Source organism: Primulina huaijiensis, chromosome 6, assembly GCF_012295235.1.
Source record: "Primulina huaijiensis isolate GDHJ02 chromosome 6, ASM1229523v2, whole genome shotgun sequence".
Taxonomy (NCBI): domain Eukaryota; kingdom Viridiplantae; phylum Streptophyta; class Magnoliopsida; order Lamiales; family Gesneriaceae; genus Primulina; species Primulina huaijiensis.
This window is the reverse complement of record NC_133311.1, coordinates 18,543,678-18,558,058: the sequence shown is the minus strand read 5'-3', so window position 1 is coordinate 18,558,058 and position 14,381 is coordinate 18,543,678. Positions and strand designations below refer to the sequence as shown.

The 14,381-nt window shown below is 34.9% G+C and overlaps 2 protein-coding genes across 4 annotated transcripts; one reads left to right on the top strand and one right to left on the bottom strand.

Annotated features, from left to right (window-relative positions):
- The first annotated feature begins 1,336 nt into the window (after positions 1 to 1,336).
- On the top strand, positions 1,337 to 3,988 carry LOC140978391 (uncharacterized). Of its 3 annotated transcripts, XM_073443372.1 has the most exons (4): positions 1,808 to 1,992; positions 2,060 to 2,658; positions 3,306 to 3,449; positions 3,480 to 3,988. In XM_073443372.1, exons 1-3 carry the CDS (start codon positions 1,983 to 1,985, stop codon positions 3,435 to 3,437), a joined length of 741 nt encoding a protein of 246 aa, XP_073299473.1. In that variant the 5' UTR covers positions 1,808 to 1,982; the 3' UTR covers positions 3,438 to 3,449; positions 3,480 to 3,988. The 3 variants fall into 3 exon arrangements, with proteins under 3 accessions (XP_073299475.1, XP_073299473.1, XP_073299474.1); XM_073443374.1 differs by lacking the exon at positions 1,808 to 1,992 and adding an exon at positions 1,337 to 1,801 and having other exon boundaries at positions 3,306 to 3,982; XM_073443373.1 differs by lacking the exons at positions 3,306 to 3,449; positions 3,480 to 3,988 and having other exon boundaries at positions 2,060 to 2,831.
- An 803-nt stretch (positions 3,989 to 4,791) lies between these two features.
- LOC140979969 (uncharacterized) lies at positions 4,792 to 13,567 on the bottom strand. Its single transcript, XM_073445652.1, is given in 23 exon segments — positions 4,792 to 5,192; positions 5,300 to 5,445; positions 5,520 to 5,693; positions 6,275 to 6,377; positions 6,582 to 6,737; positions 6,892 to 7,000; positions 7,129 to 7,322; positions 7,422 to 7,542; positions 7,653 to 7,740; positions 7,987 to 8,056; positions 8,144 to 8,264; positions 8,605 to 8,772; positions 8,885 to 9,070; positions 9,238 to 9,324; positions 9,399 to 9,541; positions 9,743 to 9,911; positions 11,118 to 11,213; positions 11,498 to 11,580; positions 11,958 to 12,075; positions 12,155 to 12,292; positions 12,409 to 12,477; positions 12,593 to 12,893; positions 13,181 to 13,567. Coding segments are annotated over 23 exon segments (3,237 nt in total). The 5' UTR covers positions 13,384 to 13,567; the 3' UTR covers positions 4,792 to 4,998.
- Positions 13,568 to 14,381: the final 814 nt, after the last annotated feature.

Below are 14,381 nucleotides of genomic sequence, written 5' to 3'. Positions count from 1 at the left end.
GATAACGTGTTGTGAAAAAGTAAAAATTTATGGTAAAAAGTAAAAATCTCAAACTCTTAAAATTATCACATTACACACTTTATAATATTTTTCTCTCAACTCAATTGTGTTTTTCTTCACAAATGAGATATCTATTTATAGAAAATTTTTACAAATAATCCAAAAATAAAATACATCATTACCTACATCATCACACACTAATTTTCAACATTGAACACCTAATTTTACTTAAGTTTCAACATTCAACATTCATATTTTCAACACAAATATTTTTCACATTTTTTAAATAATTTTTCAACATTATGCACGTGATTTATTGTATTTTATTTATACATAATATTTATTGTTTGAACAAAATACAACACAATCTGAAACACATAGAACATATGATTTAGTCCTTGGTATACCACCGTTAATTGGAGGTTTTGTACACTTTTTTGGAAGTAAATAAATAAAGTAAGATGGAATCATTCTAGAAGCTTTGAACATTTGAGATACAAACTTTAGTGATACAAAGATATAAATCGAAACAATATTTATTTCAATTTTGGGAATTTTTAGATACGGAGATTTCGGGATTTATATGGATTTTAGTAACCATAAATTTGACATTCACGCAGTTTAGGATCTGATTTAAAAACTTCACGTTCATATATATTGGATTTTTGGTTTATCAAATCCGTATTTTGAGAATTGATATGACAAAAATACCATATAAAGTCTTATAAGATAATCTTATTGATCAAATTTGTGAGACTGGAATAATTAAAAATAGTATTTTTTGTATCAAAAGTATCAATTTTTTAATATAAATATAAATCAAATCCATCCATTTATTCAATAAACATATGTTTAGTAAGTGGTAAAATTTTAGGGAATATTATTTAAATAAAGTAAGATAACTAGATTTTATAATTACCTTTGAATCCCCATACCTAAACTTGGGTTTGAGTCAATCTGAGGGAGAAAATTTTTTGTACTTTATTATTCATAAAAGAAAATTGCACTCAATGGGCCTACATGTCTTATCTGATGTGAAATTAAGTACAAATAACTTAATATATATGGTATAAATATGAGTTTTTAGTACTAATTATTTTAAATTTTGTACAAAAACAAGTGTTAGGTGTACAAAAATATTTGAAATATATGTGTTTTTACATTTCATCTCTTTAATATTGAAAGTGTAAATATTTGTATCTTATTTGAGTCAATTAATATCATAAATATATAAATCAGTATATTGATTTAATATTTTTGTAACTAATTTTTTTTGAATTAGTATCTAAATTATTATAATTTTATATCAAAATTATTTTTTTATCAGATTTGAAACAGTTGGTACTCAAATAGTACATATTAGTAATATATTTTTGATGTTTTGTACTAATTTTCATCTGTGAAAAAACTTGTTGTGAATCAGAGAGTGCGTTCAAACTCAAGTTTGGATTTGGAGATTTAATGACGATTTATCTAATTATAAAAGCTTTTAATGATTAATAATAAGTTTGGACATAATTATTTATATATGGAACAGCGTCAAAACCCTACGCTGCCGCTGTTTTGTCTAGGCTTATTGATTCACGAAGTCCGATTGGGTCAATTAAAAATTTCTAAATGGGCTACTGGATTAGTTGACTAGCTCATTTACTTGGGCTTGGGCTTGGGCCTTCATGGTTTTGCCCTTGTGTTCGTTCTTCTCCCTGATATTGTCCAGAACCTTAGTTCTCCCCTTCTTCAAAGCAGCGGCTGGGCAGCGGCACGGCGGCGGATAGGCAATCCGGAAGCAACGGCGGAGACAGTAAGCGGATTTTTTCTATTCTGTATTTATTCTTCTCTAGTTCTCCAGTCTATGTTGTCTGAGAACTATGTGAAGAAGTTGCGAGCCGTGGCTGACAACTGTTTGGAGTAATGAAAATTGTCCCACTTTTGGGTCGAAGTGAGATTGGGGATTAAAATACAATCACAAATGGCAAATTGGAATGCATTTAGGTTATTGCTGTTGATTACTTCGAAAGTCCCACTTTTCGTTGTTTATCATCATTCTTCACTGTTATAGGAATGAATCGATCCCTTGGAGCTGCTGCCCTTAAGCGGAAAAGGCCTGAAACAGATCCCCCGGGCCTGGTTGATGCTGAACGGGCCATTCTCAATTCAATCAAAAGCAAAAAAGATTTGGGTATATGGGTAAGAGACATCAAAGTAGATACCAAGCTAACTGATCATGTAGTAAACAAATCACTCAAGTCGTTGACAGCCAAGAAATTGGTAAAAGAGGTGGTCAACATTCAGAACAAGGGGAAGAAACACTACATGGCGGTCGAGTTCGAGCCTTCGAAGGAGATAAGTGGAGGCGAGTGGTACGTAGATGGGAACCTCGACAAAGAACTTATTAACATACTCCAAGATCTGTGCCTAAGGTGCATGCGGGCTCAGAGGGTTGCCACGTTACAAGGGGTGCATAATGAATTGAAGAAGAAGGGAGTGTTGAATTTCGAAATCTCTGCTCAACAAGTTGCAGAGATACTGAATTCCATGGTTTTGGATGGTGAGATTATAGAGGTGAAGAGCACTGGATTGGCGGATTATCATTCGATTCCTGTAGGAACAATCTGCTACCGAGTTGCAACTGGTGCCGGGGTGGTCAAAGGCTCCAAGGTAGGTGTGTTTGCTTCAATTCCTTGTGGTCCTTGTCCCCGAATTAGTCTGTGTACATCCGATGGCTTAATTTCTCCAAGCAATTGTGTTTATTACAATAAATGGTTAGACATTGAATTTTGAATCTTTAATGTTATTGTCTAAAAGAAAATTGTGCTTTGAGCCCTTTGCAGTTTCTTGAGTATCATGAATCAAAAGCGTTTTATTCCAAACTCGAGGGATTAATCTGGGTTTGAAGCACTGTAAATAGCAAGCTAGTTACACACCGACTCTATGCCATAAATAGGAATTTTCAGATGGGATGAATTTGATGGATTTCAATAGACAAAATGGTTTTTATTTTAGTTTTTAGCTGGTGAAGGGATTCGTTAGATCTCAACCCGAATCCCAAACTTGGGACACCCTTTGCGATTTCTCAATGACTTATAATTTTGGTGCTAGATGAACTATAAATTATCAGCTATAAGCCTTACTTTTAAGCTTGTTATTGTGAGGGTTTCAACATTACAAGTACAGCAGACTATTCAAAATATATCCATGACTCGTAAGAATATCGGCTGTCTGACTATCATGATAAATTTCAGCCGGTGTTTATGTAATTTTTACAAGTTTGAGGAGCCCTCAATTAATTGGTAAAATGAATGTAGACACCCACCATTATAGCCAACACCAAAGTCCCTGATTGCCTTGACTCGTCGGATACCCTCCAATGGAGCAAAAAGAAGAAGAAAACCATCAAACATGCCCATCCAAGCTCTTCACCTTTCCAATTTAAATAAGGCAAATAAGCCGTCGTTGCCAAACATGTGATTAAAATCAAGAAAAGAGGTCCAAGAATCATTGTTGTGACAGTATAGGAGACGAGCACTAGCACGAGAGGTAATATAATCGAATGACTGGTTGAACAAAACGCGAGCAGTAACACAACAGGTATAAACACCACACACGTAAAGATTGCATTTTCTGAGTCGGAGACTAATGGGAGGTTGAGATTGATCGGGGAGGAGTTGCCCCGGAGGAGAAGGGCAAGTGCCACCATGAGAAGAAGTGGGATTATAGGAGATGGCCCTTTTGAGGTGTTGGAAGCATGGTTGAATGAGTCCGTATCACATTATGAATCTAGAAACCAAGTCAGGCTGCAGTTTTACCACTTGTGAAGTTTAGTTCTTGCACTTTCGTAGTGGAAACTTTGATTCAAGAAATATATATGGGAACAGGAAAGTGGGTGTGATGGCAAATGGATATCGTGACAAAAGTTTAAGTGATTATAATGGATATGTTTATGTGATTTTCTATAGTTAATTGTATTGTTTTGTCACGGTATTTTGAAATATATCAAGAAAAAGAATCAACTTTAAATGTCGAAACGGAATTTGGATGATGATCATACGAATAAACAATCTTTGTATTTTTACTAGAACTCGGGTAATTGTTGTGCGTTAAGGGAGGAAAAATGGCATATTTCAAGAATATGATTGAACGTCGAGAATCAGTATCTATTTTACATGTAAACTCAAAGTGAAGGCTGAGTTGTGCATGAATCCAAGGGAAGTTTCAAATTGCATGGGACAAATAAATAGCGATGCCATAAATTTGACCTTTCCAGACGAAAAAATGGGATTTTAGAACAAGATTCATGTCAGTCGATAAAATTGCATTTATTGGTAGGAAGCTCAAATTCTTGATTATGGGGATTTAAATCTCAAAGAAAATGACTAAAATGAAATAGAAATTTAGTGATGAAAGAGGGACTAAATCTTTCTTTCTTTTTTTCTTAAAGCTCCTATTAATATGAAATTTTCTCAAGATATACTTGCAGGTACCCCTTATAGGACTATGAAAAATCGACTCCGTTGGTCAGTAAAAGGTGAAGATTAATCACTTGATCATTCTTTAAAACACAAACTGTTCGTGAAAGCACTCTTATATCCTTTCCCTAAAGACTCCATTTCATTTGAAATGTGATGTGCATATTTGAACTGTTTTGCCTTAAAACTGCAGCCTGCTTTCTGGAATAAGCTTTTTCTTGGTGGGCATAATGATGATTTGAACCCTCCAATCTCTTGTTCAATATAAAAAGTTTTCCCGGAATAGAGTACATACGGAAACAACAGAAATAACATTGTGGACAACTTGAAGAAGCACGATATGCTTGTAGATTTCATTTTATTTTATTCTTAGTTAAATAACTCAATGTTTCACAGGATCACAAACCGGTAACCGACTAATGACCAGATGAGAATTGCAATAAAACATCAAAAGTTTCCATCCGCAGATCAATATACTCCAGCTTACTGGCACATTCCATCTTTATTTGTAATGAATCTCACCTTTAGACAATTACGATACTCCTCGTACCTCGTATTCATGAAATACTTGAAGCGGGGATTCCTTTGAAACGGGCCTGTCTTCTGACCATAATTCTAAATTTACAGTCCCTGTCCCCCAATGAATGAGACATTTATAAACCTGACTGATATTGAACCGGTTCACTAGACATAAGCCAAGATTTTTATCAACAAGCATCCATTCACCTGGAAAGAAAACTCATATTTAAGAAGGGAAACCGCTAAAATTTCATCTGCATGAAGGTTAAACAATACGTATTATTCAACGATCTAGAAAAAAGCAGGCAAGTTACCATTTGGCCGAAGACTCCCTTCAAAAAACCGTTCGCTAGATTCAGGCCAGACCTCGAGTTTGGACCCATCAATGGAAGTAAACGATATATATGATTCTGTAGGGTGTAACAAGTTGAATGTAGGGTGCACTCGTAAGCACACAAGCCTGAAATTTGATGAGACGATGTTCAGCCTAAAGAAAAAAAAAATTGATAGTGAAAATGTATTTTATCAGTTAACCTTGAGAATCCACCAGAACCAGCACCAACTTCTCGAGCAATGATGCCAGAATCAATTCTGAGAACTTTTGGGTCGTCTTTCGTCAGATATATCTCCCTTTCGAGAATCAATCCACCTCCAATATCACCCTCTAGTTTCAGTAACTCCTTTTCTCCTCCCTGCTCCAGGCCCTTTCTGCACAAGCAAATGGTGGCAGTAAATGTCAAAAAAATCACACATTATCTTTTATACTTGTGGGTTTCTGAAATTCCCCCATTGCCTAAAAGAATATTTCAGTCGTTCTTTATAATGAATTGGTGGACATGAGTAAACTTGAGTGAGATCATCCTAGATGACGGCAGACATGCTAGAATGTGAATGGTGTTAATTTACATATAGAGTTGGTTGGAACTAAATTGCCACTTTATCACTCCCAAATGGATAGCTAGGATTCTAGGAAGGGGTTTAGATTGTGTCAAGCCAGCTCATAAGCCTGTCATACCAGCTTGGCGCAAACTCAATCAATTTTAAGGTTTATCAAGCTCGGACTATTTCAGTTACTCAAAAACTCATGACCTAGGACTAGCAAACCAAACTTGTTATATGAGCTCATGAACATGTTCGCGGAACAAAAATTGTGATCCCAAACTAAGTTCACGTGTCTGTCTGCTCGAGACTGAGAATTTTCACAAGATTGACTGAGATCGACTCATTTGCACCAAAAAATAAATACTGCAACAATGATAAAGTAATTATTTAGCGATTAATATGCTTACTCAATGACAGAATACTCCTCCAAGCACCCCGCAGACCGGATTTCCACACCACTATACTCTTCATAGCCACCGGCACCAACTTGACTATGAAGCCATTGAGTTTCTGTCACATACAGGAAAAAACACGTACTTATGAAACAGGAACATCATTCACATGCAAGTAAACAATTTAAAGTTTACATAGACAACAGGAAAAAGCATTATGTTCCACAAAATGTTGAAAAAATAGTTGAATGCCAACACAAAAACTTCAATCAAAGAAACTCTACATAAGCCTAACAATATAAGAGTTCATATTAAGAATTACCCGAGGGAAGATGCTCCATAGAAACAATTCTGCCACCAATCCATGGTACTACTTTTAGAATCCAATCCCGGCTTTTCATTTCTACAGGGGTAAATGATAATTATGTTCCCTTGTGCTCAGAAACATTATCCACGTCTGGAATATGGTTCTCACTTTCTGCAAAAAAATGTGAGACTCGTTTGTATCTTTCAAAGAAAATACACCATTTGCTTTAGAAATAGCCGGACATAAGATAATGTAAAAAAATAGATGATAACTAAAAGAAAATAATACGTAAAAAAGATACTAGAAGTCTAAAAGAGTGGGTTACCTATACGAATTTGGAATTGCTTTTCACTGGCTAAGACTAGTTCTGATATTTCACTTTTTGAAGGCATTGGGATTTCAAGAATCTCTCCATCTGTACCCCATGCATCAATCTGTATGACATGACCATAAATTAAATCATCAGTGGATCCCAAGATTTTGTTAAAATAAAGAGCACATAAATCTTCTCAAGAAAAAAATTTACACACTGTTCAACTCCATGAAAAAGAAGTTGGTGTACCATCGCACATTTGCCAAGCAGTAGTTTCACATGTAAACGTCGGTTTGGTCGCTTCCATATACCTTCAGTCTTTAACACCTTCACTGTGACTGCAGAAGACTGACATTCAGCAACATATGTTGTCATAAGATATCCTCCATTAACATAGTCGTATCCATCTCCAGCATCTTCAAAGAGAGAACCTTCGGCATTACCTGCAATTTACTCAATCCAATACAGAAGCGATTCATCAATGTAACTTACCATATAAAATATTTTGCAGTGTTACTAAAATGCATAATCAGAAAGATTACCATATTCATCTAAAGCCACCAGCAGTGTTAAATCGTCAGTATAATTAGCTTCACCAACATGTTGATAAAGAGGAGCCAAAGGAATGATTGATCCACCTTTTAGATACAATGCAGGCAAATCCTAGGTAAGCCAAGAGTGGGGAAAATGTGGAAAAGGTCACAGATCATGGTTAACAGAGACTTTAAAAAACAGAATAGGAAAGTTTGATGAAGTTGAAAGGGATTAGTTACTGGATGAGAATCTTCAAAATCAAAACTCAACCAGATGCCTTTAGGCAACTTGTGCTGCATTTGACATAACTCCTGATCTTGTCCAGTGCTGCAACACGAAGAACAATTTCTCAAAGTTGATATTTTGTTCATATATATCATTGTATTGACCACTAACATGAGTGGCTACGGTCTAAGTTTACCCATTCTACCATTCTTTATACTAAAGAAAAATGAGTATAGGAGGTGACACCAATTTTTTAAGCGAGCTACTCTGTAGTGGGGATACTAACATGCAGATCTATATTGATTCTTGAAAAATCTAACGCTATATATCCAAGAAAGAGATATTAACCTTGCATATATGAGAAGTGGACCCAACAGAAACGAATTTTCTTGTTCTCTCAACTCCAAATCTTTGGGATCTGCAAATATTTTAAAAGTTTTCACCTACCAAACATAGGGAACCTATTATAATCCAAATTCAATCGAATTTATGTACAAAAACACACCAGCGAAAAATGCAGGAGTCACAACTGGAATACCCCTTCTATGGGCAATGTAAAACAGTGTATAAATGTGCGGTAAAAATCGATATCGCCTCCTTAATGCCCGTCGACAAACTTCTTCGCACTATTTAGAGATGGCAAATAAGAAAGCAAGAAAACAGGAAAAAATTATATATAATCGATAACATCATCAAGCAATAAAAATTACATGATTTGCTATTAACCATTGAAACATACTAGTGCAGATAGAAAGAAAAAATGCTATGTAGAATTTTTTCAACAGCTCAGGTAGATAAAATTAATTTCATATGAATATAAGAACATCGATTTGGTTAAATATGTCGATTTTCTATAGTTCAGTATTAACCGCGCTTGAATGCTGCCCTAATTAAAGAATACATCCCCGTGGACCCAACATCTTTTAAAAAGATTCTAGCATAAACCAATAAAACTAGAAGGCGAACCTCTTCCCCAAAAGACCAGGGTTCATGATCAGCTGTTCCAGTTTCAGAATGTCCGCGACTAAAAGGAAACATGGACCCTACTCCCATCCACTTCCCGAACAGTTTTGGTGTTGCATTACCAGCAAATCCACCAATATCCGGCCCAGAGAGTGGTTGACCGCTAAGACCCTGGATACAAGCTTATTTTCATCAGAGTAGTTGATTTTGTATATAAAATGGAGGAGAACAATGTTTTATATTAAGGACTAATAGGTTCAGTATCATAAAACCTGCCACTTACCAATTGAAGAACCATGGAGATGCTCATGTGAAAATGCTCCCAATTAGAAAGATTATCTCCTGTCCATGTTGCAGCATATCTTTGGCTGCCCACAAATCCAGCTCGTGTAAGAACAAAAGGACGTTTTCGTTCATTTGCCAGTTTCATGCCTTGGTATGTTGATCTTGCCATCAGCATACCATAAACCTGAGACGAGTAAGTAAAATTAGTGACTGGAAGTCAGAAGGGGTCCAATTTATAGCAATTCATTAATTTTATCAGTACCTTCAGGTGAACAAAAAATATAGATCGTTCTAGTTTTCATATTAAATTGCTTCATTATACGAATAGCGTGATAAAAAAAAGTGTATTACATTGTGATAGTATGAATGGCTCTGACAACCTCCAAGTTCTGCATCTCCCCTATGAATATTGGTCTCCGGCATTGTCTTTGTTGCACTCTGTTACAAAAATAAGGCTGTAAAATGCAACGGAACAGGAAATCTCGTGCTTCCGGAAAACCTCTAAACCTCACCTTGAAAACAGCTGGTTCATTCATATCATTCCATATGCCATCCACGCCATTAGAAATAAAGTCTTTAACAAGATTGGCCCACCAAGAACGGGCTCTGAATTGTGTGAAATCGGGAAAGACACAAGGGCCTGGCCACACCTCCCCTAAAGGTAGAAGTAACACAGATAAATAACAAGAACCGAGAGAAGCCTAAGCAAAAATATAAATGTAAAAAAGAAGTGCTCTAGTCTATAGAAACCAAAGTTTCCAAGCTTTCATTTGAATCATTACTAGTTTCCTAATCTTCTTGATCATAGTTTTTTTTATTTATAATTTTATGCATAGGGTGTTTAAGGTTCATATACCAACAAAAGGTTTTCCGTCAGCATCTTGAATCCAGATATCGCTTTCTGAACCACTGTCACAAACAAAATAGCCCTTTTCGTTTTTTATCCCTGGATCAAGCATCCATATAGCTTTGAAGCCAGATTGATGAAGATCTTGTACTAGAGACTTAGGATCCGGGAATCGTTCCTGGGAAATCAATTTACCATTGCTTACAGGAATAAATAATCTCAAAACAGACATTGACTAACAAGAAGCACGTGGCAGTGAAGCACATGACAATCAATCACTGAAATATCTATGGTCTTTACTTTACCTTAAAGCGTCTGTAGAAAATTTAGAATTCAAATCATACAAATTGTTTTTCTGTTTCATTATATAGCTGTTAAACATAAGCTGTCAGTGGTTCCACTTTTGGGGGAGTTGATAAGTAGCATTAATTATATATATTGTTGCAGCTTTTAATGCTAGAGAAATTCCTCATTCACTAAAATTATTCATGGTGCCGGAGACAGGTTCGGATAATCTACAACTAAAACAATTCCATGGCTGCTGAGAATAGTTATTTGTCATTGGAAGACATCTCGAACAGTATAGGAGCCGTCAATAACACCTCGTTTGCCATAACAGAACATAAATTAAATGGCCATTGTTATTTGCAGTGCTCCCAATCACTAATGATCTTCATTCTGGAAAAGGGAGGGATGAATACATCAATGGTAAGTGTGAGTAACCAGCAAAAGAAGATCCAAAGTTTCACAAATGGGACATAATAAATAATCTTCTCGTTGTATGTCTACTCAACTCCATGACTAATTAGGCAGGTCAAATAAATGACATAAAAGATCAGACATCTGGATATTGCACATATGCTTGGGAGATTTTGGTCACTTGGTGTGGTAAGATACAACCTGTTGTAGAAGAAACTATTCGAAAGCATAATTTCGAGCAACGGCACACGGCATTTGTGAAGGCATGTGGCTTAGAAGATTGTTACAGGAGTTGCATATTTTATTGAAGAACCTATAATGTTGTTTGTGATTGTCAATCACGATTAGTACTGTAGTTCGCCCATGGCTGAGGAACACGTTCAACACCAAGCTTGGCATAATTCATTATTGCTCAGCTTGAGGGGAAGTATAGCTAATTTAGAAATTCAAATCACACAATTGTTACTCTGATCCCATAATTGTCGCTATTAAAGATAAGTTGCAGTTGTTCCACATTTAGAGGAGTTGATACGTATAATTCTTTGTATATATATTGCCATACTTCAATATCTGAATTCAAGAGAAATTCTCCATTCTCTATTTTTCTTCAGCTTGATTTATATGAAAGACAGAAAGTAAATATCAATTGCATACAACAATAAAAATGTCCTAAGAAAAATCATGCCTGGTCAAAAGTGAAACAACGAAAACCATCCATGTAATCTATGTCCATCCATATGACGTCACAAGGTATTCCTTTTTCTCTGAACGTCTTTGCTATCTGCAATGAGCACAAAAAACAAAATTCCAAGACAAGTAAAAATTCCAAAACACTGAGAAACACCAGTATGCAGACTAATAGAAACTTTTTCAGGTCTACATAAAAAATACATACACTTCTATATAGACAAATTAAATGTGACTTGGGAAACTGGAGGTTGATTAATTTGGGACTTGCATACCATGATAGGAAATTTATTCAATTTGGAAACAACAGATACATGAACAAAAACAGATATGATAAACTACATAATTAATGGCAAGGTGTATGTATATGTGGTCAACCTGGCGAACTCGTTTATCAGAATTATAGCTCCAACGACATTGATGATAGCCCAAGGACCATTTTGGGGGCATAAATACAGTTCCTGCAGGTAAATTCTCAAACAAACAAATATCAATTGCATTCAGTGACGAAGGCAAGAACTGCTAAAGAAGTGGCAAATATTACGCGACAACAGAAGGACCCATTCACAGGAAATTTCAACTTCTCAGCAGACACGCTTTATAGTGCATACTTAAATGAAAAAACGCTTAGATACAAGAGGTAATGATAAAAATATTTCTAGTTGTCACAACAATAATTCCATATATAAATGAATATATAGGAACCAATTTTTCAGAAAGCATTAACACATTATAAAATATGTCACAAAAAAATGACATGGTGTGGCAAAGGATTTATTGCACAGTGTGACAAAACATAGAAGTATACATTAAGACCAAGCTCTGGATAGCAAATTACCAATTGCTCGTGAAAAAGATGCTAGAACGTCGGTTGGTGAAGCGAATGGACCAAACGTGATGACAGGATAGGAGGATGAAGAAATGAACTTTATGTTTAGTTCCTTCTGCAAATCAATCTGCCCAAAAAATAATCAATGAAACAACTTTTTACTAAGGTCAAGAAACTTCACAAGATAGCCATAAAATCAAAAGTACCTCGCAGCGTCTTGTTGTATCCGCGAGAACCCCTAACGCCTCTCCGTTAGAAAGAACTGCTAGAACCCAGGGGTGTGATTGATACAAGGAAGTAGTTTCGGGACCATAGCCATATGCATCAGTGTTCCATGTGAATATCTATCTCTCATTTAAATTAGTTTACATAAATAAATAGATATTGACATCCAAATTATAACATACCTCCTTTAAGTAACCACAAAAGATAAATAAATTGAATGGATCAATAAGCTTACCCTCTTCCCCGTGCGTTCTAGCTTCCCACCAACTTCTCCAGTTCCATAGAACGAGGTGTTTGGAGGGAACTAAATTATAGCAAGATTGAATCCCATAAATGAATTAAAAAATGTACTCTCATCAAACAGCAATATTCAAGTTTTCTACACAAAGATGTGGATGACAGAAGATATTCGATTATACCTGAATACTGACAATCTGTTGTCCCATTACACATTCAAAAGTGGGAATGTAGGATGGAACTTGATGAACACTCTTGACTGGTGTATCCCTAACTTTAGGATTTTCAAAAGAAATGCTGGGAAATGCCGCATTTCTGTCATCTACTGAACAATCGAATCGGAACACCCCTTCACCAAGAATTGGTTCGTAAATCATTTTACCTGATCGCACATTTGAATTCAATGACTCCCCTTCACATCGCGCCATCATGGATATAATAAACGGTCTTTGATGAATTAGTCTCCTTTCAAGTTTCTCCTTTCTATATGCCAAATAATCACATCAAGAATCTTCCCCAGATCATGCAACTTCATAAATGACCAACAACAAGACAGAAGTAAATCTAGAATCAGCAAAACAAATACTCTACATATCTATAAAATAACAGTACATAATGAGACAAAAAAAAAAGTCTGAATCACTCAAACAATTAGCCATAAATATCAATAAATCACACATTTTCTTTCTTGAATTCATCCATGACAAATAGCTGAAGTAAAAGAAACTCTTAAAAGAAATCGAAGCGGAAAGGGGGCATATTGAACTGACCTGATTGAGCTAAAAAGATGCATTACTGCAACATCTTTAACAGTAAAATGGGATTCTAAACTAAACCAATACAGAGAACAGAGGTTTCTTAGTGACCCACTTAAAGTTCTTGAAATATAACCGCGAGTTAAAACTGATGAACCAATGGGGCGCTGCCTATCCGACAAAACCAGCACTCTACTCCAACACAGTGTCCTCTCCATTATGGTTCAGAAAAAGATTTATAAATAGAAAGGAATAGTTAATTTAATTGTCCAATAATTGACAGAACAGGGAAATTAACAGTCCATGTAAAAAAATCAATCGATGATCAATCCAGCGGTGCAATTCATAAACTTGACAAATTCGGTGACTGAAAGAAAGGAGGATGATGGGTCCTAAACAAAAAAGTGGAAAGCACTCGTATGCGATCTGTGCTCTTTTGGACGCAAACGCAAGGGAATATTTTGTTATTAAATAATTTTTACAAAATATTATAAAATATATTTAAGTCAATAATAGTTTTAAAACGATTTTTTATATCTAAATTAGAGTATGTACTTTAAGTGAAATAGTCTCGCAAATTTTAGTTAGATGGATCAACTATATTCATACTTAAAATAATATGTTTATTCTTATAAAGTAATATGTTTTTATTAATTGGATCTAGTTGGAGATCTCATATAAAAAAATTAACTCGTGAAACTGTCTCACAAGAATTTTTGTATTTAAATTTATAATATGATATGATGATTTTAATTTTTTTAAATTAACCCGTGAAACCGTTTCTCGTATTTATGCCTTGTATGCATGTAGTTATATTATTGCGTTGAGACGAATGATAAAATTATTGAAATAGGATTTATCAGATAAATTGAAGAATGAATTAGATTTTATTGGGCTACCATGTCTTTTTGTATGTAAATAAGAATAGTATTTTGAATACCACCTTCTATTTTATTTTAATTATATATAATTTTAATTTAAAGATGTATATCAATTATTGATTACTATAGAAACAAAAAACATGTACATATGTGTGTGGGATTCAATATAACATGATCAAATTACCTCTCTAATTGGATTCAGCTTTGATAAAATATCTCATCAATATCAATATCAACGTCAACGTCTGATCGACTAAATGATTATAAAAAAAATTTTGATTATCAAAACCAAGGTGGTATCAGAATATGCTTTGATTTTATTATTATTTTTATTT